Source organism: Stylophora pistillata, chromosome 1 (genome assembly GCF_964205215.1).
Source record: "Stylophora pistillata chromosome 1, jaStyPist1.2, whole genome shotgun sequence".
Taxonomy (NCBI): Eukaryota; Metazoa; Cnidaria; class Anthozoa; order Scleractinia; family Pocilloporidae; genus Stylophora; species Stylophora pistillata.
Window position 1 is genome coordinate 59,079,133 of NC_142519.1, and position 24,980 is coordinate 59,104,112.

Below are 24,980 nucleotides of genomic sequence, written 5' to 3' on the forward strand. Positions count from 1 at the left end.
TTTCGCGTGTGAGGATATTGGTGTGGCCATGGTTACCAACATAATTACCCAATTACAATAGAGCTTTTCGCTCAGGCGCGCGGTCGGTTGATTTGAAGTTTCATCAGTATCTTTATAATAAACAGAACATTATATGGCCGCTTGGGGATACGAATTTTATCTTCTCGTGCTAAAAGTGTCTCTCACGAGTGAGCGCAGCGAACGAGTGAGAGATACTTTCAGCACGAGAGGATAAAATTCGTATCCCCAAGCGGCCATGTTATATCCTCTATATAACTCATACATGGTAGGCTAGTGAACCAAAAAGGTATTGGAATAGGGATGGAGGGTTTTCAGATCGGCAATATTGACAGGGAGGAGTAGAGCATCCTTCAATCTTCATAAATGACATTATACTGGAATTTTCAAATTCAACTTTGTAATTTTTATCGGTGAATTTGTTTCATTTGCAAACGCGAGGTATTCTGGGTTGCCAACGTAGAAAGGGGAGGCGGAGAGAGCGTGAAATGTGATCGTCTTTGAAGGTTTTCTCTCTCAGGTCACGACTTTCAGGTTCAGTTTTACCCACCTCGTTCGCTGCGTTTACTCGTTCTATTGTTTTTTGATGCGAGGTATTGATACGCTGATATTGAAGGTAGCATGGTCGAGTGGTCAGCGTGTCGTACTTGCAAACGTTCTTTTCAATTTGAATTATTTTTTAAGTTGTTTCGTGGAAAACCTGTAAACTAGCCTCTAGCTAAGTGTTTCTCCACGTTAAAATGTTTATTATTATCATTATTCTACATTACAACTCGTGAATAAAAATCATTTGTGCGCACTTTCTATGGAATAATCTCAGTTCAAATCTTACTGAAAGCAACACATTTCTGAAAGACAGAAAATATGAACCTTTCATACATGAAATAGTCTACTTCGCACTTTGCGTAAGACTCGTTTGCAGCGTTAACTATTGCGCAATCGCATTGCATCACAAGTTTCGAAAAGATTTAATTACCTAATAAGCTAGCCCATATCGTCAGTGACGAACCTTACTTTTATGTTCACTATCGCGAGAAAGCGAGAACCCTAAGAGATATTTTTTAACGACTGCGAAAGACTTCACCGTGTTCATTGCACTATTCTCAATAGATCTCAATAAAGAGATCTATGCATGGATGGCAGTTAAGAAGCGTAGTCTCAAAGCAACGTTTTCAAACTCTTGCAGGGAGTTAAACAATAACAAAATCAAGAAATTGAGTGGTGATTTATTTACTACTTTAGTCAAGATTCAGATTCTGTAAGTGTAGAACTTTGAATATTTATCGCACATAAAGTCTTAGAAAATAACCAGTTGATCCTTAACGAGAATGTGGAATTTGTCGGGAATCATCCACCTTGAGCATAGACCCTGGTTAACCATCAATTTACTTGAAAAGGCCTTTAAACTGATTTCAGATGATCTTTGAATGTAAACTTCACTTACCGACCATGTAGTCTTTTTAAGCGCAATTGGTAGTAATGTCGCAATCTGATTGGCCAGTTTGCCGTAGTCAAGCAAGATGTGTCACGCAATGCCTTGATCAGCTCGTCAATACTGACGTCCATATTGCGGTAAAAACGAAACGACAGTGGTTTAGCGTGGTCTGTACTCTTATCGACAATGATATTCGTCATCATACCTTGGACAAAATTTGTTGCGGACTCCAACAGGATTTTGACCACTGTGATGACGAATAAACTTAAATTTACAACTCCAAAAAGAAACAAACAACAGGAAAGGAAGACGTTAAACTCACTAACTTGTATAAACTCGTAGACATCTGGATGGCAATCAGATAGAGGAACTGCCACCTGGAGTCTTCAACAACAACACGGAGCTGAAGTTCTTGTAAGTCACCAAAGTTTTGAGTAACCATTATTTTTTTCCAAGCATCTCAGCGGTCCGGAATCCTTACTCCTCGAATCTTATTGGCTTATTCGCGCGCTCCAGCGGCCCTGACTCTCCGAGTATTTCAATTCTTGGCCGTTTATAATTTAATCATTCTCCACAAAAAGTAACTTAGAAAGTTAAAACGCAAGGTGTTTACAGTTGATCGCTGTAACTTTCATTTATTTGATATCTTAATTCTTGTAAACAATTTGTCCGTTATAAATCGTTAAGCAAAGTTTGAGTCCTTCTGCAAATAAACAATTAAGTTCCTCGAATTTGGGCACATCTACCATACATTGCACTACAGAAAACGATTCGGAAGGAATTCAAGGAAGGAATTCAATTCTTGGCCACGACGAACTCAATGCGTTAAATAACTACTTTGGTGACCTATGTACTGACCACGCCTACATAAAGCCAACACCTCTGGAGATTAGTGAAGACCAGGAAGTCCCAGAAATCTCAGAGCGACAAGTCCTGAATTCTCTCATGCGTATAAAGAAAACAGCAACCGGACCAGATGGTATCCCGTACACTATATGGAAAGACTACGCCGAGCTATTCGTTCCAGTTATCACCAGGATTTGGAATCTGTCTCTTAGAACACACGCCTGGCCTGTCTCTTGGAAAAAGTCAGACCTGAACCCCTTGCCGAAGGTTGATCTACCTAAGGGAATATCAGACTTCCGCGGAATAAATGTGACACCTGTCATCGCAAGGTGCTTTGAGAAAGCTGTCTAAGGAACACACGCATGGCAGACCTTCGATGAACATTCTGGGATCTCACAGTTTGCATACATAGAGGGAGGGAGCTGTACGAATGCTCTACTGACTATCCAACATACTGTCAATCAATGTCTTGATATCCCAGAGTGCAAAGCGGTACGCCTATTTCAGCCAGGCTTTTGACAGTTTGAAACACGATCTCCTCTCACACATATTGAAGCAACTCCGCCTAAGCCCTTATATAATTAACTGGTATCTAAGCTTTTTGGAAGACAGGTAGCAGAGAGTCATTAGCAATGGATTTATTGGTAAATTGAAAAGTGTCAACAAAGGTACCACCCAAGGAAGTGTCAACGGGCCGCACTTGTTCAATGTCTTCCTCAGTGATTTAGAGATACACTTGGACAATAAGAGCGTACTGGTAAAATATGCTGATGATACAACCATTATCTCGCCTGTGATAAGTGATAATGACAATTCTATCGCACTGATTAATCAGTTTTCCCAGTGGTGTAGAAGTAATGATATGAGTAGTAATCCATCTAAGTGCAAGGAAATCATTTTCCGCAAGAAAGGTTGTACAATAGAGTTTCCTATTGTGTCTGGAATACCACAGACAAAAGAGCTTACTAATTTAGGGGTAACATTTCAGGAAGATAGTAGGTTTATAACACATATTCTGGAAAACTAATCAAAGCAAACAAGTGCCTGTTCATTTTAAATTCTTTAAGGAAAGAAGGGTACAATCAGGCCGAAGTAGACCATCTGTTTCTAAATCTGGCTCTACCAAATGTATTATACGGGCTGCCCGTATTTGGCGCTGTAAATTCCGAATTAACAACAATCATATGTTTCTTAGGTCGATGTTATAAGCGCAAGTATACATCCGACCACATTAATGTCTATGAATTGTTAGATCGACAAGACACACGTATCTTCAAGAATGTTTTTAATAATACGACACCCCCTTTAAGAGCTATAATGCCAAAACAGAAATCAACCAAGTACAATCTGAGGAAAGAGACAAGTCACCATCCTAAAATAAACACTGATAGGTTCAAAAACACGTTTGTCAACCGCTTAATTTTAAACATAATCTAGTCTTATAATTTTTAACATGACTTTCTCTGTAATTTATATATATAGTTTCTTTTAATGTTGTAACATAGGATATGTGATTATTTATCTTATGCCTAAATAAAGATTCAATTCAAATTCAATTCAATTAAAAGCCGCATTAAATCCCTTTGCGTCCAGCTGGAAAATTGTGTCATTTGACCTAAGTATTTCGGTGGAGCAAAGACAAGATCATGATTTACAAACGCCATTGCAATAAAGAAATAAACAGACTCTCCAAACTTCAAAACATACATTTTGAAATTCCTTTCAACGACTTTCCTTGCCATTTAAAACTAAACAGATTTAAATCTTTAAAGATGAATCTTGGCTTGAATTGAATAATACTTTCCGTAGGATCACTGACTGTTTTTGTTGAGAAACTCGTCGCCATATTCATTCAACAAGTGTTTGTTTGCCATTTAATCGAAAGTGTCCGTGCGCTTTTTTTCGCTCTGTAATTGTCAGTTGCCAGATCATTACCGATACTTATAAACAGAAAATGTTTTTCTGGAAGCCTTTAAATCAACTCTATCATTATACTAATAAAAATATTTTTGAGAAAGTCTCTCTCTTTTCTCCGCTACCTACTCGCTAAGAAGTTGATCGGTTCATGAAGGCTGAGCTTACCGTTACTACAGCTCTATATCACTGGGTTCCTTTTAGCAAGCCTTTTGTTAAAAATATGTTAATTAAGTGGTGGATAAGGAACTGAAAGTTACTCACTAAAAGAGATCACTATTCCGTGGGAATCTGTTGAAATTACCCTACAGCACATACTATTTCAAATAGCCGTTTCTAAGAAGCTCTAAATTAGTAACTACGAAAAGACCTTAGAATCAGGGAATATCAGTCATTTTCGTAGAGACTCAAAAAAACAACCAAATAAGGATTTACCAGCTGGAGTCTTCAATGACGACACCGAATTGGTCAACTTGAAATAGACTACGAGCAGTCCCCCTTTTTCGAGGAAATCAGTCGCCGAAGTCTAAAAATTCAGGGAAAAAAGTTGCTGTTACCGCACGGTGCAGAACTGTTGGAGTGCGCCAAACTCCCAGAGTTCCACGTGGTGTGGTAATATCAAATCTTTTTTTCTTGACTTTCTTGAAAAATTTGATCCCGTGTTAGCACACGGCGCAAAACTATGGGAGTGAGGCGACTCCCAGAACTCCGTGCGGCGTGCTTACATAAAATTTTTTCAACGTTGATTTTCTTGACTTGCGCAATAAATTTCGCCAAAAAGGAGGGTTTTCTAGTAGTATAACTTGCAAGACAGTAAAAAAGTTTATGGTCAACTTAAATATTTACTATTATTATCCTAATCGTTATATTTATTGGTTCTAAAATACTCAAAGATTGTCGAACGACAACTTTTTGCGTAGTAATTTAGTTACTGAGTCAGTGAAGCCATAATCCTTTTGTGTGACGAACCTTACCGTTAGGTTCATCGTCGCGAGAACCCCAAAAGACATTAGTTAGCGACTGAGAAAGACTTCATGTTCGTATCACAACTCTCAATGCACGCGTACGATGGTTATATTTACTCCGTATTTACCTTGGATATCAAAATTGGAAAATTTCGAGCAGATCGTTTTGCATTGTCTTGTTACCTGAGAGAAATGTTTTTAAACTCTTGTAGGTGGTTAAACAAAAACAACATCAAGAAGTTGCGTGGTGATTTGTTTACTCATTTAGTCAAGCTTCAGTGGCTGTAAGTGAAGGGCCTATGAATATGTATGGCTGATAGAGTCTTGGATAATAACCAGAATCTTGTTTATCATTGGTTTAGGCCTCTGTACACGTCTCAGAGTACTTCGCATATCGGCAATGTACTTCGAGTCAAAATTCTCTATTGTCGCATGTGCCAAAAGTTTGAAATCGAATCTCTCTTTTGGGTGATTGGAGGCACCATGTCGATTATTCAATTTCTAATCTCAAACTTACGCACCGTCCTTTGTTGTGACTGAACACTGTGTAGTTCCCTTTTTCCAATGCCAAACAAAACCTTAAATTCACAACCACGAAAAGAAACAAACAGCAGCATCACAAGACGTTCAACTCACTAACCTTTATGTCCTCGTAGAAATCTCAGTGTCAATCAGATAGAGAAGCTACCACTTGGATTCTTCAATAGCAACACGGAGTTGACCGAATTGTAAGTTCCCAAAGTTGAAAATAGTCAGATAATGCTATATTGAAATGTTATATCAGTTTACGCTTACATTTTCTTGGCATGAGTTAGAATTCTCTTTATTTAGTGGGCGACAAGGAACTGAGGGTTACTTCCACTGAAAGAGAACACCTTTCTGTGGAAATCTGTTTAAATTACTCATGCAACAGCACATATTATTTTGAATAACCGACTTTAAGAAGCTGTATTAACAACTGTGCAGTAAATGGTTTGAACCCGGGGGTAACATGTGAAGGTGTAGTCTGATCGTCCGGGTGAGTGTAGTCCTGAGAAGGACTGTTGTCGGTGGCAGTGACTGACGTCATCTTACTACCCTTCAATATCCGCGTCGCCCACAAACCCATCACCACACTACGTCAGTTACTAACCAACGTTAAAGACAAAGACGAACCGAGGAACAGACAGGGAACGATTTATAAGATCAATTGTTCCGACTGCCAAGCCTCCTACATCGGTGAGACTGGCAGAAACCTCACAACAAGACTGACTGAACACAGACGGGCGACGAGGAAAGGTGATGTCAGCAATCACATTGCTGAACACCATCGACTTACCAACCACAACATTGACTGGGACTCTGCGCAATGCCTAACCTACAGCACTGACTATTTTCAACGACTGACTCTGGAAAGCTGGTTTACTAACTTAGAACAGACTCCCCTAAACAGATGTCAACACCTACCCGCCCCATACAAACGACTCATTCACGACATAAACATCACAAACGACCGAAAAAGAACAACCTAGCTTTACCGACAGACCGAAACAGACCAATCACGAACGACTTACGTCACTTGAGTCTTACAGCCAATAACATCACGGCAAAACCAACCGATCATTTCACACGAACTGGAATAAGAACATTCTACTGACAACAATCATTCACTTGACTCTGATGATGACTTCCGCACAGGTTGTCGAAACGTCAGTCACTGCCACCGACAACAGTCCTTCTCAGGACTACACTCACCCGGACGATCAGACTACACCTTCACATTAACAACTGTATTAGAAAAGACCTTAAAATTAGGGAATATCAGTCATTTTCCTAGTGACTTAAGAACAATTAAATGAGGGATTTACCTCCTGGAGTCTTTAATAACAAAACCGAATTGGTCAACTTCAAATAGACTACGAGCAGTCCCTCCGTATCGCATGTCAGGAAAATCAGCGAAAGAAATGGATGCTTGCGTACCGCTTATATTTACCCTCTTTCGCCTGGACTATTAAATTTTGAAAATCTCGAGCAGTTCTTCATGCTTTCTCTTTTTACCCTCAAGAAATGTTTTTAAACACTTGTAGGTGGTTAAACAATAACAAAATCAAGGAATTGGGAAAAGACATATTTACTCCTTTAGTCAAGCTTAAATGGCTGTAAGTGAAGAACGTTTGAATATTTATCGCTGATGGAGTCTTGGACAGTAAATAGTTGATCCATAAGAAGAATGTGGGATATATCAAAAGTCATCCACCACGAGCATAGAATCTGGTTAATAATTGATCTTGTTTAAAAAGGCCTTTAAACTCATTTTAGGGAATCAGTGAATAGAAACTTCGTTAACCCACAAGATAGCTCTATTCAAAATTCCGTACAGTGGGTACTTGTTTTACAGTGTAATATAGGATCTCCTAATTGGAGGCACCGATGAGTCCATGTCGATTATTCAATTTCTAATCTTAAGCCTATGTACTGTCCTGTGCTGTCACTGTCGTTTTGTTTAAGTGGAGTCCGGCTTGAGACTAATTGTGCGATATGAAATATAACAATTCCAAAATGTATCGTTTGCATGTCTCAGAATTTTTCCAGGGCATCGAAAGGAGAAATACCAAACAACAACAAGAGTGGAAAGGAAGTTAAACACATAGTTGTTATCAGCGATGAAATGTCTCTTTTTATTCATTGACGCGCGGTTGGCTCAACTAGTCGAGCAATGTTAGTCGACGCTTTTATAACGAGAACACTTTGCTTCAGCTTTTCAAAAAATTTTACATTTTCCAATTCATCACAAAGCCTTAAATTAACAACCTCAAAAGAAAACAACAAAAGTAACGCAAGACGTTCAACTCACAAACCTGTCTGTATTCGTAGATACCTAAATGACAATCAGATAAAGGAGCTATCACCTGGAGTATTCAATAGCAACACGGAGTTGACCGACTTGTAAGTGACCAATTTAATCATCACTAAATACTATATTGAAATATTATATCTGCTCGGCGCTGATATTTGCATGGCATTCTCCTTATGTCGTGGTCGATAAAGAACTGAAAATTACTCATTAAAAGAGAACACTGGCAATCTGTTCAAATTCCCCTTCAGAAAATACTATGTTAAACAACCGACTCTAAACGATAGATTAGTAACATAGAACAGAACTTATTAAGAACGATACATTCCTGGCCAAGTTGAAAGATGGGCCTCGACCTCTTGCGTGACAGTCGTTCAACGGATCGCTTTACATTTGTTGTCATTTTTTAGCCCAAACTCTTTTAAAGCTGGACGCGCCACCTATGGCGGGCCAAGAAAGAAACTTAGAGGAATTAAACTAAAAGTACAAAGCTTTAAGATGATATATATTTTGGTTTGTAAATATATCATACAAGACCTTTTTAAAGGCCTTTAAACGGGTCGTGACGGCTGTTCAGCGGTTCGCATTGCATTTTCGACAAACTAGCCCTAACTTATGTAAACCTGGAAGTGCCGCTTATAGCGGGCCAAAATAGAGAATTGGAGGAATTAAAATACAAGGATAAAGCTTTACGATGATGTACATTACGATTTCTATGTATAAATGGCAGACCTGTTCATAGGCCATTGAAGTTGAACTTTATTTTACCTCCGCGAAAGAGACGGGAAGTACTTTATTTCAACGGGTTACTATTCAGACTTAAACGTAAAAGATAAAAGGACCATCTGTTAGTACACAAATTTAAAAGTGGGATTGCATCGCGTTGTAGCGTACGAAGTTTCCAAAGTTGCATAACTTTTCATTTCTTTATGGGGGGGGGGGGCAACGGCCATTTAGGCGTATTTTGAACTCTTCGATTCTTTGGAGAAAAAAAGCGCGATAGAACTTTTTGATATAATTTTCGAAAAAGGTTCATTAAAAGGGTCCTTTAAAAAAAATAAAACGAATTACGACATTTTGCAACTGTCGGCGGATTCTCGATTACGGTCAGTAGCTCTTAAGATCAGGAAATAATAGTTATTTTCGTAGGGTGCGATACAAAAAGGGAATGAAGGATTTACCTCCTGCAATCCCTCCTTTCCGGCGAAATCCATCTCGAAAATAAAAAAATGCGCACCGCGCGGAAATCTGGGAGTGTACCGCACTCCCAGAGGCCTGTGGGGTGTGGTAACATCAGGTCTTTTTTTCGCTGATTTTCTTGATTTATGCGACGAATTTCGCCAAATGGAGGAATTTCTCTTTGTCTAACTTGTAGGTATTTAACGGGTCTATTGTACATAAACATATTCAATACTATTATTATCAGTATCGATATCGTTAATAATTCTTAAAAACTCAAAGACTGTTTAACAACAAGAAGTTGCGCGGTGATTCAATTATTCATTGTTTTACAATTGCCGGCTACTGCAAATAGTCTCGCCATCAACCCTCCTAGAACGCTTGAGTTACTTTTGACCTAAAATTGACAAACCTAACAACCCAGGTCGACTCGTTGTCTTGGCCTGCAGTTGTCCCACCAAACCTGTTTCCAGCTATTTAGACAAAATTATGGCTCCTATCGTCGAAACTTTACCGTCAAGTTTTAAAGAAAGCCAACGCGCACCAGAAATTTTTCGGCTTTAATTTTCTTGGCGAAGACAAACTTCAGTTGATTATGGATATTACATCTCTCTATTTATTCTGTCATTCTCGATGGCAAAGTTCTCCTAGCTTTCAAACATTGTTTTGATCCAGGCACTGTTAATAATGATAATAATAATAATAACAATAATAATAATAATAATACAGCATTTGTAGTGCACAAATTCCATGTGGATATGCTCAGATATACTGTTAAGGAACCTGTTTCTGTCGTTCAAGCGGGTCACCACCGCGCCCAACGAATATTTCGACAGTCAGCACTACAAATGTCACAGAATGAAAATACTCACCGCATTCTATTCACTCTCACATTTCACATTCACAACCACGCAGTTAAATCCATTATTCATAAAAACTTTAAATTACTTCAAAACGATTCAGAGACTGGTACTATCTTTTCGCAACCTCCACTTATTTCATTCAAAGGCTTAAAAAACATAGGCAACTTTTTGGTCAGAAGTTCAGTACAAACTAATGATCAGCCCACAAGTTTCAAATGCACTCGCTCACGATGCAAATCTTGTCCTTTCATTCATAAAGTTAGAAAATATCGGGACCCACACGATCAATTAAGATTACTAATCACTTCACGTGCACCTCCGCCAAAGTCATCTATTGCATAACTTTCACTTATTGCAAAAAGATATTCATTGCTGAAACAGGAGAAGACGGACAGGTGACCGATTCCGAGAACACCTCCGTGACAGTAGAGAGGAATAACAAGGATGCATTAAAAACCAGTCGCTAGACAATTTAATCTGACTTATCATTCTAAGCGGCATATCGCAGTCTGCGGCCTTTCCTTACATTTATGTAGTTCGAAAAGCTGCAAAACTCTGAACAGAAGTTTATCTTTCAAATCGTCACTGTTAATCCCCAAGGCATCAACGAACGCTTTTCATTGTACTAATTTATCCTTTTTTTTTCTTGTTACCATGTTCCCACCAATAGCGTAACTCCATTTTTGCGTGTAGGCACAAAGACAACCCACAATTCCTTCATTGCTCTGACGAAGGGCTAACGCTCGAGACGTCAGCTTTGAAACTCTTACCGTGCATTCGATAAAAGGAAAATTACCTTGTTTTAGTCGTTGTTTGCAAAGAACCTTGCTTTAAACAAAACAGATATTTGTTAGTGGTTTTCTCTCTATTTTCCTAGAATATCAAATTTTGAAAACTTTGAGTAACAGTTCTTCATGTTTTATCTTGTCACCCTCAAGAAACGTTTTCTAAACTTCTATAGGTTGTTAAAAAATAACGAAATCAAGAACTTGCCTGGTGATTTATTTAATCTTTTAGTCAAGCTACAGGAGCTGTAAGTGAAGAACCTTGGAACATTTATCGCTGTTAAAAGTCTTAACCAATAACCAGTTGATCCTTGACGAGAATGCGGAACTATGATGTCAACACTCATCCACCATGAGCAAAGAATCTGGTTATTCATTAACTTTACTTGAAAAGGCCTTTTAAATAGTTTCAGAGAATCGGCAAAACCGCATACCGCATACCAGCAATGCACTTGTAGTCAAAATTCTGTAACGTACGTATAATGTTTCATAATGTGAAATCACAGGTGGCCCAAGCTCTGTCACAGGCTCTTTTACGGTGGATTATTAAAGGGTTTGTGTTTAGTTGGACTTGCTTTTGAGCTCCGTAAATGTAAATTTGTTGTTTAATCTCTCTCAACGGGTCCTCCCCATAGTCTTCTAACACCAACCTTCACACATACTAAGGTACCCCGGGTAGACTCATCGACTGGACTAGATCGTTGATACTGTCCATCTTAACTTCACAGTTTTCTTGTTATACTTGATAACAATAGAAATACCGGGTACCCTAGTATGTGTGAAGGGTTGGTGTTAGAAGACTACGGGGAGGACCCGCTGAGAGAGATTTGACTAGGGTCCAGGTTGACCGCGCATGAACGGTCTCTCAGCTGCACAAGATGTTCCTTCCACGCATTAGAAGAATTCAGTACGGTCGTTAATTTGAAATTCTCGCTGGATTGATTGCTCGACAAACCAACTTTTCTGGGATTTTTTTCGGTGAACGTAAAGGGCAACTATTTGGCTTTCGTGCTGCCAAGTTTTGATTCGAGGAAAAGTATTTAAGTGTTGTTTTCGAGCGATTTTGGCGAGCATGTGTCAACAGAAGTTTCCTACCTTCCCGTATCTTGTGCACGGTGACTCGGTGATGATTAGGGCGTGAAGCTAAAATGAAACGGCCTCCGCAGTCAAATCGCGAGGAGAACAACATACACTACTCTCTGTGAAGGTAAGATTTTATTTCTTTGATTATTTCGCACAAATTTACATTTACGGAGCTCAAAAGCAAGTCCAACTAAATCACTACACAAAATCTTTAATAATCCACTGTGAAAGAGCCTGTGACAGACTTTGGGCCACCTGTGGTGAAGTTAGGTCTCTTTCAAATAATTAAAGGAATTGATGAATTCATCGGCGATTGCCGAGTTTCTAATCTCCAGCCCCTACAACGTCATTTGCTGTCTCTATCGTTTTGTTTAAGGTTAAGTCTGGCTTGAGACTAGTTTTTCAATATCAAAAATACCAATTTCAAAATAAATCGAGTGTACCAGGATTTTTCCAGGGCAACGCAAGTAAAAAATACTAAACTACAACGAGAGAAGAAACGACACCCATGGTTGGTTATGAACAATGAATTGCCTTTTGTGATTATTCATTGAAATGTAGTTGGCTCAACCAGTCAAACATCGTTAGTTGACGCTTATATTACATGAATAAATCCTTAAATTCACAACCACTAAAAAGGAACAACAACAGCTACGTAAGACCGGCGTTCAACTCACAGACTTGTACATACTCGTAGATATCTAGACAAAAATCAGATAGAGGAACTACCGAAGGGAGTCTTCAATAGCAACACCGAGTTGACCTATCTGTAAGTTTTAAATTAAATAATCAATGAATTCTATTTCTAAAGATTATATCGGTTTTGCTAACATTTACCCACCATTTGCTGAGATTCGTTTTCATTAATTAGCGAAAATATATTTAAATTACGGCCGAGTGTCGTCAATCTTAAAGGGAGTAGGAGAGGATGATAACAGATATGGTTTACAGATTGACGGTCCCGAGCAGATAAGAGTAGTAACTCCTATTTGAAGCATGTTTAGGGATCTTTGCTCGCTCCATTCTCTCCTGGTTTCTCTTTCCAATTTTGCCTTTTAACTAAGCCGCAAAGACAAACGTGAACAGATTTATTACACTTCCTCATGCAACTGTTTTGCATACTCTCTAACTCTTCTAGATCCCTGGACAATAACAAAATCAAGGAGTTGCACCATACTCTATTGACTCAGTCAGTAAAGCTTGAGCAGTTGTAAGTAAAGTGTGTTTTTCTTTACCAACTAAATAAGCGCATGCAATATACTACACATTTTAGGGAGAGCGATAAAGATTTCTAGGGGTAGATTATACAACCCTTGAATATCTGGTGGCACAAGAACTGATTACGAGCCGAAGTAAAATAACGGACGGCTATTTGTATGATTTTTAATAATATTTAAAAAAGAGACATCTTAAAGTAACTTATCACTGATGAAGTTAGTAATGCTGAGTTCTTGGAAACTGAGCTTCAGAGGTGGACTGGTCGAAATCTGTTAAATAGATGTTCATTAGTTAACAAATGGTAAACACCACACCACACCACAAGAAGCTAGAGTCACTCTCGACCATCGCCTTGTGCGACTCTTACGTTTCTCTTGTGCTTAGCCACTTCCCGCGTGCATCCATAACTCCATTGTGTACGCTGTGGTGTTTACCATTTGATTTATAACATAAAAAACAATTTCTTGCGAAACATTTACTTACTTGGAAACATTTGCTCACGTCAGCAGCGTACCCCATGAGCAAATAGTAGACACTGAGTTGACCAATTAGAGCGCGCGCTTTACGTGATTTATGTTATAATCCAAATTCAGGGTGCAAGTTTCCTCATTTTTATATGATATTGTTTGCTAAATTTTTATCATGACGACACTTCTTGAACTCCTCTTCTTATGCAGACGTCTTCACATCAACAATCTGGAAAAACTACCAAAGGGATTGTTTGATGGCTTGAGGAGTTTATCAAAACTGTGGGTTAAAAAACCAAGCTTTCCACGAGCAAAATTACAATTATAATTAAAAGTCTATGCCGTTCCCGTGAGACCTTAATTGATTAGTTTTGAATTAGTGTGCAAAAAATTAATTTCAGCAGTGCTGTATACCTTGATCTAAATAAGGAAGAAAAGCTCGTTCCCACTTAGGGTTAACAGGAATAAGATTTCGGTGAGCATTAGGTATCTGAGCTCAGGTTGGAAATTCACCACAATAACACTTTTGCGTAAAATATTTTCTGTAACTTAAAATAGCTAAATTTTTACAATTCCACCCAGATGGCTGCAGGAGAACGCGATCCGAGTGCTGCCCAAGCACATTTTAAAAGATTTGGTGAACTTGGAAGAACTGTAGGTTCTGTTATTTCAAGTAAATGCAATAGGCAGTATTTACATTTAACTTATTACGAGTTTCAAAAAATAAAATACTTCCATCGAGTTATGTTCAACGAAATCCACTACGATTTTAGAGTATTTTTTTATTGTTTTCCTTATTCTGTTATTATTCTTTTTTATGGGAGTTATATCCGTGGATTGAAGATGTTTCTGAAACTTCTATCTCATTTTCTTTGTAACTTTCAGGGATCTTTCTAATAACAAAGTGGAGAAACTGCCAGAAGGAATCTTTAGCAACCTAACGAAGCTCACAAAACTGTAAGGAACAAAACTTATATCTGTGGTTTTAATATGTTTCCTCTAACTCATTTTCCCTGCAACTTTCAGGGATCTTTCTAATAACAAAGTGGAGAAACTGCCAGACCGAATCTTTTGCAACCTAACGAAGCTCACAACACTGTAAGGAACAAAACTTTCGGCGATATCCGTAGATACATATATAAATGTTGTACCGCGTAACACTTTGAACAGAAATGGTGGAACAGAGAATTAACTCGGAAGCGTAAATTGAAGTGCCGAGTCAAACCCATGAAAAACCCACTGGGTGTTAGTCCTAGTAAAGGGTATTAGAGTATTTTTTTATTGTTTTCCTTATTCTGTTATTATTCTTTTTTATGGGAGTTATATCCGTGGATTGAAGATGTTTCTGAAACTTCTATCTCATTTTCTTTGTAACTTTCAGGGATCTTTCTAATAACAAAGTGGAGAAACTGCCAGAAGGAATCTTTAGCAACCTAACGAAGCTCACAAAACTGTAAGGAACAAAACTTATATCTGTGGTTTTAATATGTTTCCTCTAACTCATTTTCCCTGCAACTTTCAGGGATCTTTCTAATAACAAAGTGGAGAAACTGCCAGACCGAATCTTTTGCAACCTATCGAAGCTCACAACACTGTAAGGAACAAAACTTTCGGCGATATCCGTAGATACATATATAAATGTTGTACCGCGTAACACTTTGAACAGAAATGGTGGAACAGAGAATTAACTCGGAAGCGTAAATTGAAGTGCCGAGTCAAACCCATGAAAAACCCACTGGGTGTTAGTCCTAGTAAAGGGTATTAGAGTATTTTTTTATTGTTTTCCTTATTCTGTTATTATTCTTTTTTATGGGAGTTATATCCGTGGATTGAAGATGTTTCTGAAACTTCTATCTCATTTTCTTTGTAACTTTCAGGGATCTTTCTAATAACAAAGTGGAGAAACTGCCAGAAGGAATCTTTAGCAACCTAACGAAGCTCACAAAACTGTAAGGAACAAAACTTATATCTGTGGTTTTAATATGTTTCCTCTAACTCATTTTCCCTGCAACTTTCAGGGATCTTTCTAATAACAAAGTGGAGAAACTGCCAGACCGAATCTTTTGCAACCTATCGAAGCTCACAACACTGTAAGGAACAAAACTTTCGGCGATATCCGTAGATACATATATAAATGTTGTACCGCGTAACACTTTGAACAGAAATGGTGGAACAGAGAATTAACTCGGAAGCGTAAATTGAAGTGCCGAGTCAAACCCATGAAAAACCCACTGGGTGTTAGTCCTAGTAAAGGGTATTAGGGAACCACACGAGGTAAAGAGAAAACTGTTATGACCTCGGTGGGAATCGAACCCACTACCTCCGCGGCACAACATTTATATATATACCCTTACTTTCTCTTCGCCGCGATTCACCACCTTAATCGACCCCGACTTTCTCGATCTGTCCGACCTTGATAATTCCAGCAATGGGACAAAGTACCTTATCTCGGAGACAAACAATTCGAGTGGGACAAAAAACCTCCTTCGGGAGACAATAACTCCAGCAGTGGGACAAGAAACCTCCTTCGGGACACAAACAGTCAGAGAAAGGGGAAAAAAACCTCTTTCAGGAGACAAATAATCTTAGCAATAGGACAGTAAAGCTTCTTCGGGAGACAAATACTCCCGGTAATGTGACAAAAAAAAAGCCTCCCTCGGGAGACAAATAATCCCAGCAATGGGACAACTGATATAAAAATTTGATATTAAAACATCCCGAGAGTTGTGATTCGTTCTGAAGCTGATACATGTAGTAATAATGGACATGCAAATAAAGTTTATATACGTATGATGCACGATCCTTCGCAGTAGATAGCGCTATTTATGCAAATAGCGAAAATCAGACCTGAAAAAAAAAAAAAAAAAAATCAGGCCTGTACGGGATCCGAACCACTGACCTCTGCGATTCTAGTGCAGCGCTCTACCAATTGAGCTAACAAGCCAACTGGGAGCTGGTCGTTAAGTTGATTCGTAATAAACCCGTGATGATAAATCAGATACAATGAATATATGAAGTTCATATATTTTGAACTGCGGTATTAAATACGTATGATGCACGATGAACACAAATATGAACTTCATATATTCATTGTATCTGATTTATCATCACGGGTTTATTACGAATCAACTTAACGGCCTGCTCCCAGTTGGCTTGTTAGCTCAATTGGTAGAGCGCTGCACTAGTATCGCAGAGGTCAGTGGTTCGAATTCCGTACAGGCCTGATTTTTTTCAGGTCTGATTTTCGCTATTGCATAAATAGCGCTATCTACTGCGAGGATCGTGTATCATATGTATCTACAGCTACGTGCACGAGTAAAAAACAGGGTTAGATAGAGAGAGCCATCCAGGACAGTGGCGGATCCAGGGGGAGGGTCCGGGAGGTCCGGACCCCCCCCCCACCCCCCCCACATCAGACCTGACGCTTACAACTTTGAGACTGAAATTCTTACATCGACAGGATCGTATATTAGTTTTTAACGGGCTGATTCTTTTTAACGAATCCAAGTAAACGATAAGCGGCCAAGGATTTATAAAGCGCAACCGCGACTGGTGGGAGGGGGTGTGGGGGGGGGGAGGGTGTGGGGGAGAAGTAATTTGCCCCAAAAGAGTCCAACAGTCCTTTCTGAACCAAAGTGTGGACCCCCACAATCAAAATATCCTAGATCTGCCCCTGCAGGACATCACCAAGAAAAGTTATCGAGTCTTTGCATTGCAGAATATTAAGAAGTAAAGACAAGAACATGCTCAGAAAGTCAGTTCCTGTTTCATCTGTTTTACATGGCATGGCTACAAATTATGGATAATGGAGTATTTACCTGTGTCGTAGGCATTCTAACTGATGTTGGGAAGCATTTTGGCTGATTTGGGCGGTAAAAGCATGACAATGCCCTTCTGAAAAAAGCTTAAAAAAATTCTTGTAATTACAATCATTATTTGAAAAAGAGAAACGAATCACATCGTGGTCTTTTTTTTTATGCTTTATCGTGTTTATGAAAACGAATAAAAAATGTCCCATTTATCAATTCACATGGTTCTACTTTCACCTTATCCTCTATCGTTTTTCTAGTTACCTCTCAGACAACAAGCTCGAAAATTTGCCACGAGGAATTTTTAAAGACCTGAGAGAGCTTTTGATTATGTAAGTGTACTATCAAATACATGGGATATTTGCCTATATCGGAGTGATATTTCATAATAATTCGCCGAAGGCGAAGTAAATGTTTAGTAAATAAACCCCTTCGGGCGGCTGGTATGTCGGCTGATAATGTCCGCGGCTGACAGATTGTCCGAAAAATGAATATTTGGCCGAGAAGCGAAGCTTCGAGGGCAAATATGAAATTTTGTGGACATTCTCTCAGCCAAGGACATTATTAGCCGACATATCAGCAAGCCAGAACGGGGTTTATTTATTTTATAACCTTCCCATTAATTTTCACATCGCAATTAAACTGCGCGTAAACACAGTAAAAAAGCTAGTGGTGATCTGATGGCGAATTCGCGTGATTGACGCAAGCAAGCAAGTACATTTGACTGGTTTAAATAACTTTATTTTCAGTGTGATTGGACCAAAACTTGACAAGCTGTCATTTGAAATTAACTTTCATAACGCCCCTTAGATCAAAATCTCGAAAACTTGGCGCTTTCGGTTCACATTTTCCGACGTGCTGTTCAAAAACTTGACTAGAAAGAAATGTTTATCTGTCTCAGGAAAAAATCAAATCATTTCAATTGTCACTGTGAGGACTGAAAAAGAAATTACATCCGAGTTTGGTTTCCTTTCATGTAAATAGGAGAACGGAAAAGTTGAAACTCTTGTGTTGACTATGTTTCTTTTTCACGGAAAAAATCGGAGGACAAATATCGACGCGGACGGGAGTTATTGCCTGATAACTGTCCTGTGATTTTGCACCACGTGACGTAAAGTAACCAATAAAATCGCACCAAAATTAATGGGGGGGCTATAATGTTCAATAACCACCGAGACGAAATTAAAGGGATTATCCAACAATATTCAATGAGCCTGAGGCGAGGTGATTACAGCAGGGCGCGAGATGATTATAGCAGGGGCGCTAAATTTTAAAACGGTGGCCTCCCGTTTTGTAAATGTTACAGAGGAACCCAGATAGAAGAAAATTCTATTCCAAATAGCATAAAAGATGCCACTAAGTTTGGTGTAACACTTTTCGATAGAAACATATGACGTTTTGCTGATTAAATTCTTGCGGAGACTGGCTGTTTATCTCGATGCCAGTAATCGAAACAATAGTAACAGAATGGTTTCAACAACATAACACAGCTGCGCTTTTTATTTTAAATTGTTGAGCATTCTTTTTGATAGAGAAATCTTTAACAACGAACTTAAAGAAGTTTCCATCGACACCTTCGAAGAAAATCAACGGCTGAAAATTATGTAAGTATTTTCTTGAGTCAAAATGATTTAAAAGTTATGAAAAGCACTGTTTAACTCTGAATACAGTAAATGGTTTGAACCCGGGGGTAACATGTGAAGGTGTAGTCTGATCGTCCGGGTTAGTGTAGTCCTGAGAAGGACTGTTGTCGGCGGTAGTGACTGACGTTTCGACAACCTGTGCGGAAGACATCATCAGAGTCAAGTGAATGATTGTTGTCAGTTTTACTGACAACTACCACCGACAACAGTCCTTCTCAGGACTACAATCACCCGGACGATCAGACTACACCTTCACATAACTCTGAATAGTTCAAATAGTTAGAACATGTATTGCAAAACACACCTAAAATGCTTTGATTGCTACAATCTAATGATATCATGGCTATATTTCTGTTGACAAATTTTCCATTCCAGGTACATACATTACAACAAGTTTAGAGAGCTTCCTTATGGATTTTTTGAAGTGCAGAAGGATATACTGCGAGTGTACGATTTTAATATATTTATACGACGATCTAAAGTTTAAAGGATAAATTGTAAATAGAGGACGGTCTGAAAACACTTTTAATTTAATTTTTGCAACAACTGCCCATCGAGAATGGAAGACGTGGCATTCTACGAGAAACTTCTTATATTGATGAAGGGACATTTGCGGTTCGCTACTACATATAGTAATTTGAAATACCTTATTTGACTGGACGATGTCTTATTTTACGATTGCAGGAGTCTCGACACAAATCTGATATGTTGTCACATACATAAGGAGGACGCTGACTGCACTTTCATTTACAACGACGACTTTGCTAACTGTGAGAGCATGTTCAAGAGCCCAACCCCAAGGAAGAGCATCTGGGTAGTCGGCTCCCTTTCCCTGGTTGGGTCTGTGTTTGTCATCACATGGCGTTCCATACACGGTACAAACACGGCACAGTCAATCATGTTATTGCACTTGGCAGTCTCTGATGGTTTGATGGGAGCATACTTAATCACACTGGCTGTCAAAGATTTGTTGTGGAGAGGAGAGTACTACTTACATGACTCCAAGTGGCGGTCTGGCTTGGCTTGTCAGATAACTGGAGCTACCTCTTTGCTATCCAGTGAGGTGTCTCTGATGCTGATGGCTTTGATATCTGCTGACCGACTCAAGAACATTGTGTTCCCCTTCAGAGGTGGGGCGCTTTCTCTTAACATGACACACTTTTTTTGCGCCATCATTTGGCTCGTCGGCTTCCTCCTGGCATTCTTTCCAATGTTTGGCCTGAGATACTTCGAAAATCCAGAAGCACACCACAGCTACTACGGAAAAAGCGTTGTCTGCCTTCCCTTACAGCTCTCTCGTGACAAAACGAAAGGCTGGGAGTACTCTGTTTCTGTATTTATTGGCCTCAATTTTTTCCTCTTCATGTTCATCACGGTTGCCTACCTCAGCATATTCATAAGCAGAGTGTGGGTCAAAAACCAATCAGCCAACACAAGGAGGGAGACAGGTCTTGCCAAAAGAGTATTCTTCATCATCTTCACTGATTGTCTCTGCTGGATGCCAATCATCGTGTTTGGTCTGAGGCCGGTTTTGGAGGAGAATTACAAACAACCAGGAGATCTGGCTGTGTGGATTGCCGTCTTTGTTCTGCCCATCAATTCAGCGATAAACCCGATTCTGTACACGTTAGCAACACCAAAGGTAAAGAATAACATTTCTTTATCATCTTTGAAATCTAAATAATTTAAGAAAGAATCCGGTGGTGTACCGATTAACACACTGGGCTCTTCAACACACTGTGTGGGTTTCTTGGGCTTGACACTCGTACAGTTACTTTTCATTTCTTGGCACTTTTCACTCTTTAACAATTGATAAGGAGAACTGGTCATTTAATGAATGTCGTTCTTGGCTCATTTCTTTTTCTCTACAGGTGCAAGAGTATCTGGGAGGCAAAGTAGCAAAGCTGAAAAGCTTCTTACGCAGCACTTTTAAGTGCAGTGAAGAGCAAGAGGGTAGTTATGCCTACTTTTCCATTCTTTGTATCACATAGTTAAAGAATAAAATCGTGAACGTTGTTCTTATTAGCGAAGCTTTCTTTCTTAGACTAGCGCCATTCTCTAGACAGATATCACATTGCAATGGTATTAATCTGTTGATTTGCTCATGTATTATTTTATCAGAACAACAACAAGATCCACAAGAGATTGAGGACAACGGGCCACAAAAAGGTAACAGCATTTTACTGAGTTCTTTTTGCCACTGCATTTTCCTCAAGAAACATTTCCCTGTACATTTTTATTTTCATGATGCTGTCCTTCAATTCGCTTTTTATTATTGTTTCCTCACATGAACAAAAAGGAGAGGTCATGGAAATGCAGTTTCTTGGACTGCTACAGCCACAACACGGTGTTTAACCTTGAATTTGTTCGATTAGTGTCCCAAACGAAGTAGATATTAATCGAAGGTCTCTTGGCTTAAAAGAGCCGACTGTTTTTTTTTTTCCAAAAAAAACAGCGCAAAGAACTTTGGCGGGGAAATGCACCAAGGCTCGTCAGATAGAACTTCGGTAGCATTTTGACATATTATTTTAAGTTTTCGTTTGCTGCAATTACTTTTTTCATCTAATTACCATTATGTCCATCACTTGTCTCGAAATCGTCTGTCTTCTCAGTACATGATTTTAATCTTTCGCTCTTGTTTTTTATCCATTGATGAAGACGAACAAGACAAACAAGTGCAGCATGGCGAAGATCGAGTTGGAACTGAAGAACAATTTCACCTGGAAAGTATGTAATGTTATTATTATTATTATTAAAATTATTACTATCATTATTGTTTTTTACAATGTTTGTATTAATATCAAAATCATCAACTCCATTCAAAAACTTGCCCTACAATTGCAAAAATCGTTTCTGTTTTGCTTTTGTCATTACATTAAGAGGCTTATTCACCCAACTATTTTTCTGTGTACTTAGATCAGCAAGGAGCTGAACTGATAGAGATTCGGGCTTTGAGTATGCCGCCTCAGGAACAAGGTTCTTCATAACTTCTCTATTTCTGTTCGTTGAACAATAACATAAATATGAACAATTCATTCTGTATTGGCTTTTCCATCATACTCTAATAGTGGTGTTGTGGTTTCACATTTTTTTTCAGAAGATGATCACGAAGGAGAAGAAAATGATCTGGAATATGATACAAAATTGTAATCATTGGTCGATGAATGGATATGAAGCTAACAACATTTAAACCCTAAACTGTTTAGATCTCTCTGGCAATTATCCTTTCTTATATTTCATTGTGATTATATTAGTTACGAGACTTAAGCTTATAGAACTTATAGAGTCTAGCTTATAGAGTCTAGCTTATAGAACTATTGAATTCTAGTCACCTGCTCGCTTTGTGACACTTTGAAATTGCAAGATAAGGTTATCTGATAATCAGGACTAAAAGGTTAGGAATAGATTTAATCCTGACCTCTACCAAGATTTTCTTGTTATAGCACATCATCAAACACTCAATAAAGAGCAGTATGTTGGTTCATCAACGAACGGTTACCTGTAGAAAGAAATATTCGATCAGTAATATTTTGGTCGAACACAGAAAGTTTCCCTAAAGCAAGGTTGGCTTCCTATTTTTGCCGGTCAGATCACGGGAAACTTTTTTTCAAGGATCATCATTTCATAAAAGAGTGATCGTGTTTTATATCACTGGCCTATTGATTCAGTCGGTTGTTCTCCATGTTTTAAACCGAGAAACATATCCTTTCTGCCCGAAAATGATTATAGAGGATAGAAATATTAATTAGAAAAAAACAGTCGAAATTGTACTTACATTTGCTCATAAATCTTAGCAAACCTATCAATACTTGATACCTGTCGGGTAATTATGAGGATCTTGATTTGACCCAGAGCTACCCTGGAGAATCCTTAATCAAACCATGTATATGGGGGCAGACCGCAGCATTACTGGAAAGACACCATCTACCTAGTGTATCTTCTACATGGTTAAAACTGCTTAGAAATGCTTATAAACAACACGTTTAGGCTCTGTAAGTGTTTATTTGTTACAAATATTATTATTGATCTTATGACTTACTTCTTCAGTAACTGATAATAATGTAGCCAATAGTTTCTAATAGGAAAATTTCAGTTGACAAGGATGAAAAAGTAGAAAGAAAGTAGCAGTGCAGCTGATACAGCGAAGTAACCTAACTGCTTTGCAATGGGATTGTTCACATCAGTACCCATTCTAGATGTTCACATCAGTACCCAGTCTAGATGACTTTTCTGTCTCATTTACGAGTTAAGATTAACATGCCTATTCAAGTTTGTTTGCATTTAAGTGCAGGTCGTAGTTAGTTGCAAAAAACGAAATTGTAGTGCCGCTATTAAAAATCCATATCAATGATACATGGAGTGTTTTTGTGTGCTTTGCCGAACGGAGATAAAAAAGAGGAGAGGGAAAAAAATGTCATTTAAGAAGTAGGAAAATGTGGAGGGTAAATCAGAAACTCTTATCTTTTCTACGAAAATTGTTCACTGTAATTGCTCCAACCATGGCTAAAGGAAAAGAACATGTAAGCTTGGAAGAAACGATTTTCAAAAGTATTGAAGTACGATCCCCAAAACTGGTAAGAAGTCCGGGGTTGGCCTGTCAAAACCTGATCCCAATTTTTGGAAAGAATCTCCTGAAGCTGCCAACGTTGGAAAAATTGCTATCTCGCCCATAACCCTCCCCCCCGCCTCCCCAAACTTAGTATACAATCTTGATCTGTTTCCTCTATTTATTTTCTTATAAAATGATGATAAAAATAAGAAAAAAAGAAAAACATTGGCGGCTGACTTTACTTGATTAGTTCATTAAACTTCTCTTGGTTAGGATTATATGTAAGACATTGTGGTAGAGTTGAATAAGATTCTAAAATAATAATGATGGAGATCCAGCTGTCTAAAGAGCGAAAAGGAAGTCACTATACGATTGCTAATAATATGTTCCGGATACGAATGAATTGATTTGTATAGATATGAATTTCTATCAAGTATTTGAACTGAAATTACCGAATGTGGTTTTGAGCAATTTTGGCCAAATCAAACACGCAGCAAGATGATAAAACGATGAACTAATTTTTAACAAGTATCAAGAAAACAACAATTTGCACTTTTAGATGTGGAACCTCATGCTAGAGGTAACAATTGAAAAGGTCTTACCTGTAGGTGTCAGTATACATTGACTGAGTTCACAGCGTTTTGTTTCAGCGAGGACTAAATTAATCTAACCCGCCTGTCGACGGAAAACCAATAAGTTCTTCATTATTTTGTTTTGTGCGTTATTACTTGAAAATGTTCTCTTCAATGTTTGCAACTGAACCGCGTGAGCAGTAGAAATGGAATAATGGCTTTTTTTAATTTATTAATTTCATTTTTCAAGTTTCAATATCTAATGCAAATTGTATAAGATATCATTATTTTATTTTCATAATAGTTATAGAACCAGGTGTTTTTGTCTTTTTATTTTTGAATTTTCGATGCTAACTTTTAGGAGTCTTTTCAACTTTAAACGCTTTGACTTCCGTTACTCCTTACTAGGTTATTTCTTAGTGCTACTGTTGTGACACCAGCTACGGCGTACATATATTTCCCACTTTACAATTTGCTCTCAAACACCTTGATATTTTGTCTCTCTTTGTCTTGGCAATACATTTTGGATCCCATATCATGCATTTGATGAACTCGTTTCACTAAAAAATATCGTGCGCTAATGAACATAAGAATTTTATTTGCTATATATTTAACACCAGTTACGCTACTTGGCATTATATTTGTATGTTCGGTATGAACAAGTTGTAGGAAAGAGAAAGAAAACACCACTCGTTACATTCGCGTGGTTAATGAGTGGTGTGACGTATCAGCAAAGGGGAGCAATCCCTCGTCATGAACCTAAAGGTTAAAACCAACTAGACGAGAACTTTAGTCGATTTT

General features: G+C 38.4%; 3 protein-coding genes across 6 annotated transcripts in view; 2 read left to right on the forward strand and 1 right to left on the reverse strand.

The window, feature by feature from the left end:
* LOC148743408 (G protein-coupled receptor GRL101-like) overlaps positions 1–24,980 on the reverse strand; it is a 169,644-nt gene that overhangs the window by 101,703 nt on the left and 42,961 nt on the right. The gene's annotated exons all lie outside the window — the stretch shown is intronic.
* Positions 1,155–14,688, forward strand: LOC111320042 (uncharacterized). The gene is made up of 10 exons (XM_088751178.1): positions 1,155–1,276; positions 1,796–1,867; positions 5,391–5,462; positions 5,835–5,906; positions 7,245–7,316; positions 8,032–8,103; positions 11,015–11,086; positions 12,619–12,690; positions 13,060–13,131; positions 13,817–14,688. Exons 1-10 carry the CDS (start codon positions 1,155–1,157, stop codon positions 13,932–13,934), a joined length of 816 nt encoding a protein of 271 aa, XP_088607304.1. The 3' UTR covers positions 13,935–14,688.
* LOC148743419 (G protein-coupled receptor GRL101-like) lies at positions 15,422–23,411 on the forward strand. Of its 4 annotated transcripts, none has more exons than XM_088726322.1 (11): positions 15,427–15,555; positions 15,625–15,696; positions 17,676–17,747; positions 18,948–19,019; positions 19,434–19,505; positions 19,743–20,700; positions 20,930–21,011; positions 21,180–21,227; positions 21,717–21,785; positions 21,975–22,034; positions 22,159–23,411. In XM_088726322.1, coding segments are annotated over exons 4-11 (1,341 nt in total). In that variant the 5' UTR covers positions 15,427–15,555; positions 15,625–15,696; positions 17,676–17,747; positions 18,948–19,017; the 3' UTR covers positions 22,209–23,411. The 4 variants fall into 4 exon arrangements, with proteins under 4 accessions (XP_088582450.1, XP_088582454.1, XP_088582448.1 ...); XM_088726319.1 differs by having other exon boundaries at positions 15,431–15,555; positions 22,156–23,411; XM_088726324.1 differs by lacking the exon at positions 21,975–22,034 and having other exon boundaries at positions 15,422–15,555; positions 22,156–23,411.

What these genes read in the sequence shown, in the direction of transcription:
- LOC111320042 (XM_088751178.1), top strand. Translation starts at nt 1,155, where the DNA reads ATGGCAGTTAAGAAGCGTAGTCTCAAAGCAACGTTTTCAAACTCTTGC. An exon ending in AACACGGAGTTGACCGACTT is followed by an intron (nt 8,104 to 11,014) that starts GTAAGTGACCAA and finishes AAACTTCTATAG; the next exon opens with GTTGTTAAAAAATAACGAAA. An exon ending in AACACCGAGTTGACCTATCT is followed by an intron (nt 12,691 to 13,059) that starts GTAAGTTTTAAA and finishes TAACTCTTCTAG; the next exon opens with ATCCCTGGACAATAACAAAA.
- LOC148743419 (XM_088726319.1), top strand. An exon ending in GGACAACGGGCCACAAAAAG is followed by an intron (nt 21,228 to 21,716) that starts GTAACAGCATTT and finishes CCATTGATGAAG; the next exon opens with ACGAACAAGACAAACAAGTG. An exon ending in TATGCCGCCTCAGGAACAAG is followed by an intron (nt 22,035 to 22,155) that starts GTTCTTCATAAC and finishes ATTTTTTTTCAG; the next exon opens with AAGATGATCACGAAGGAGAA.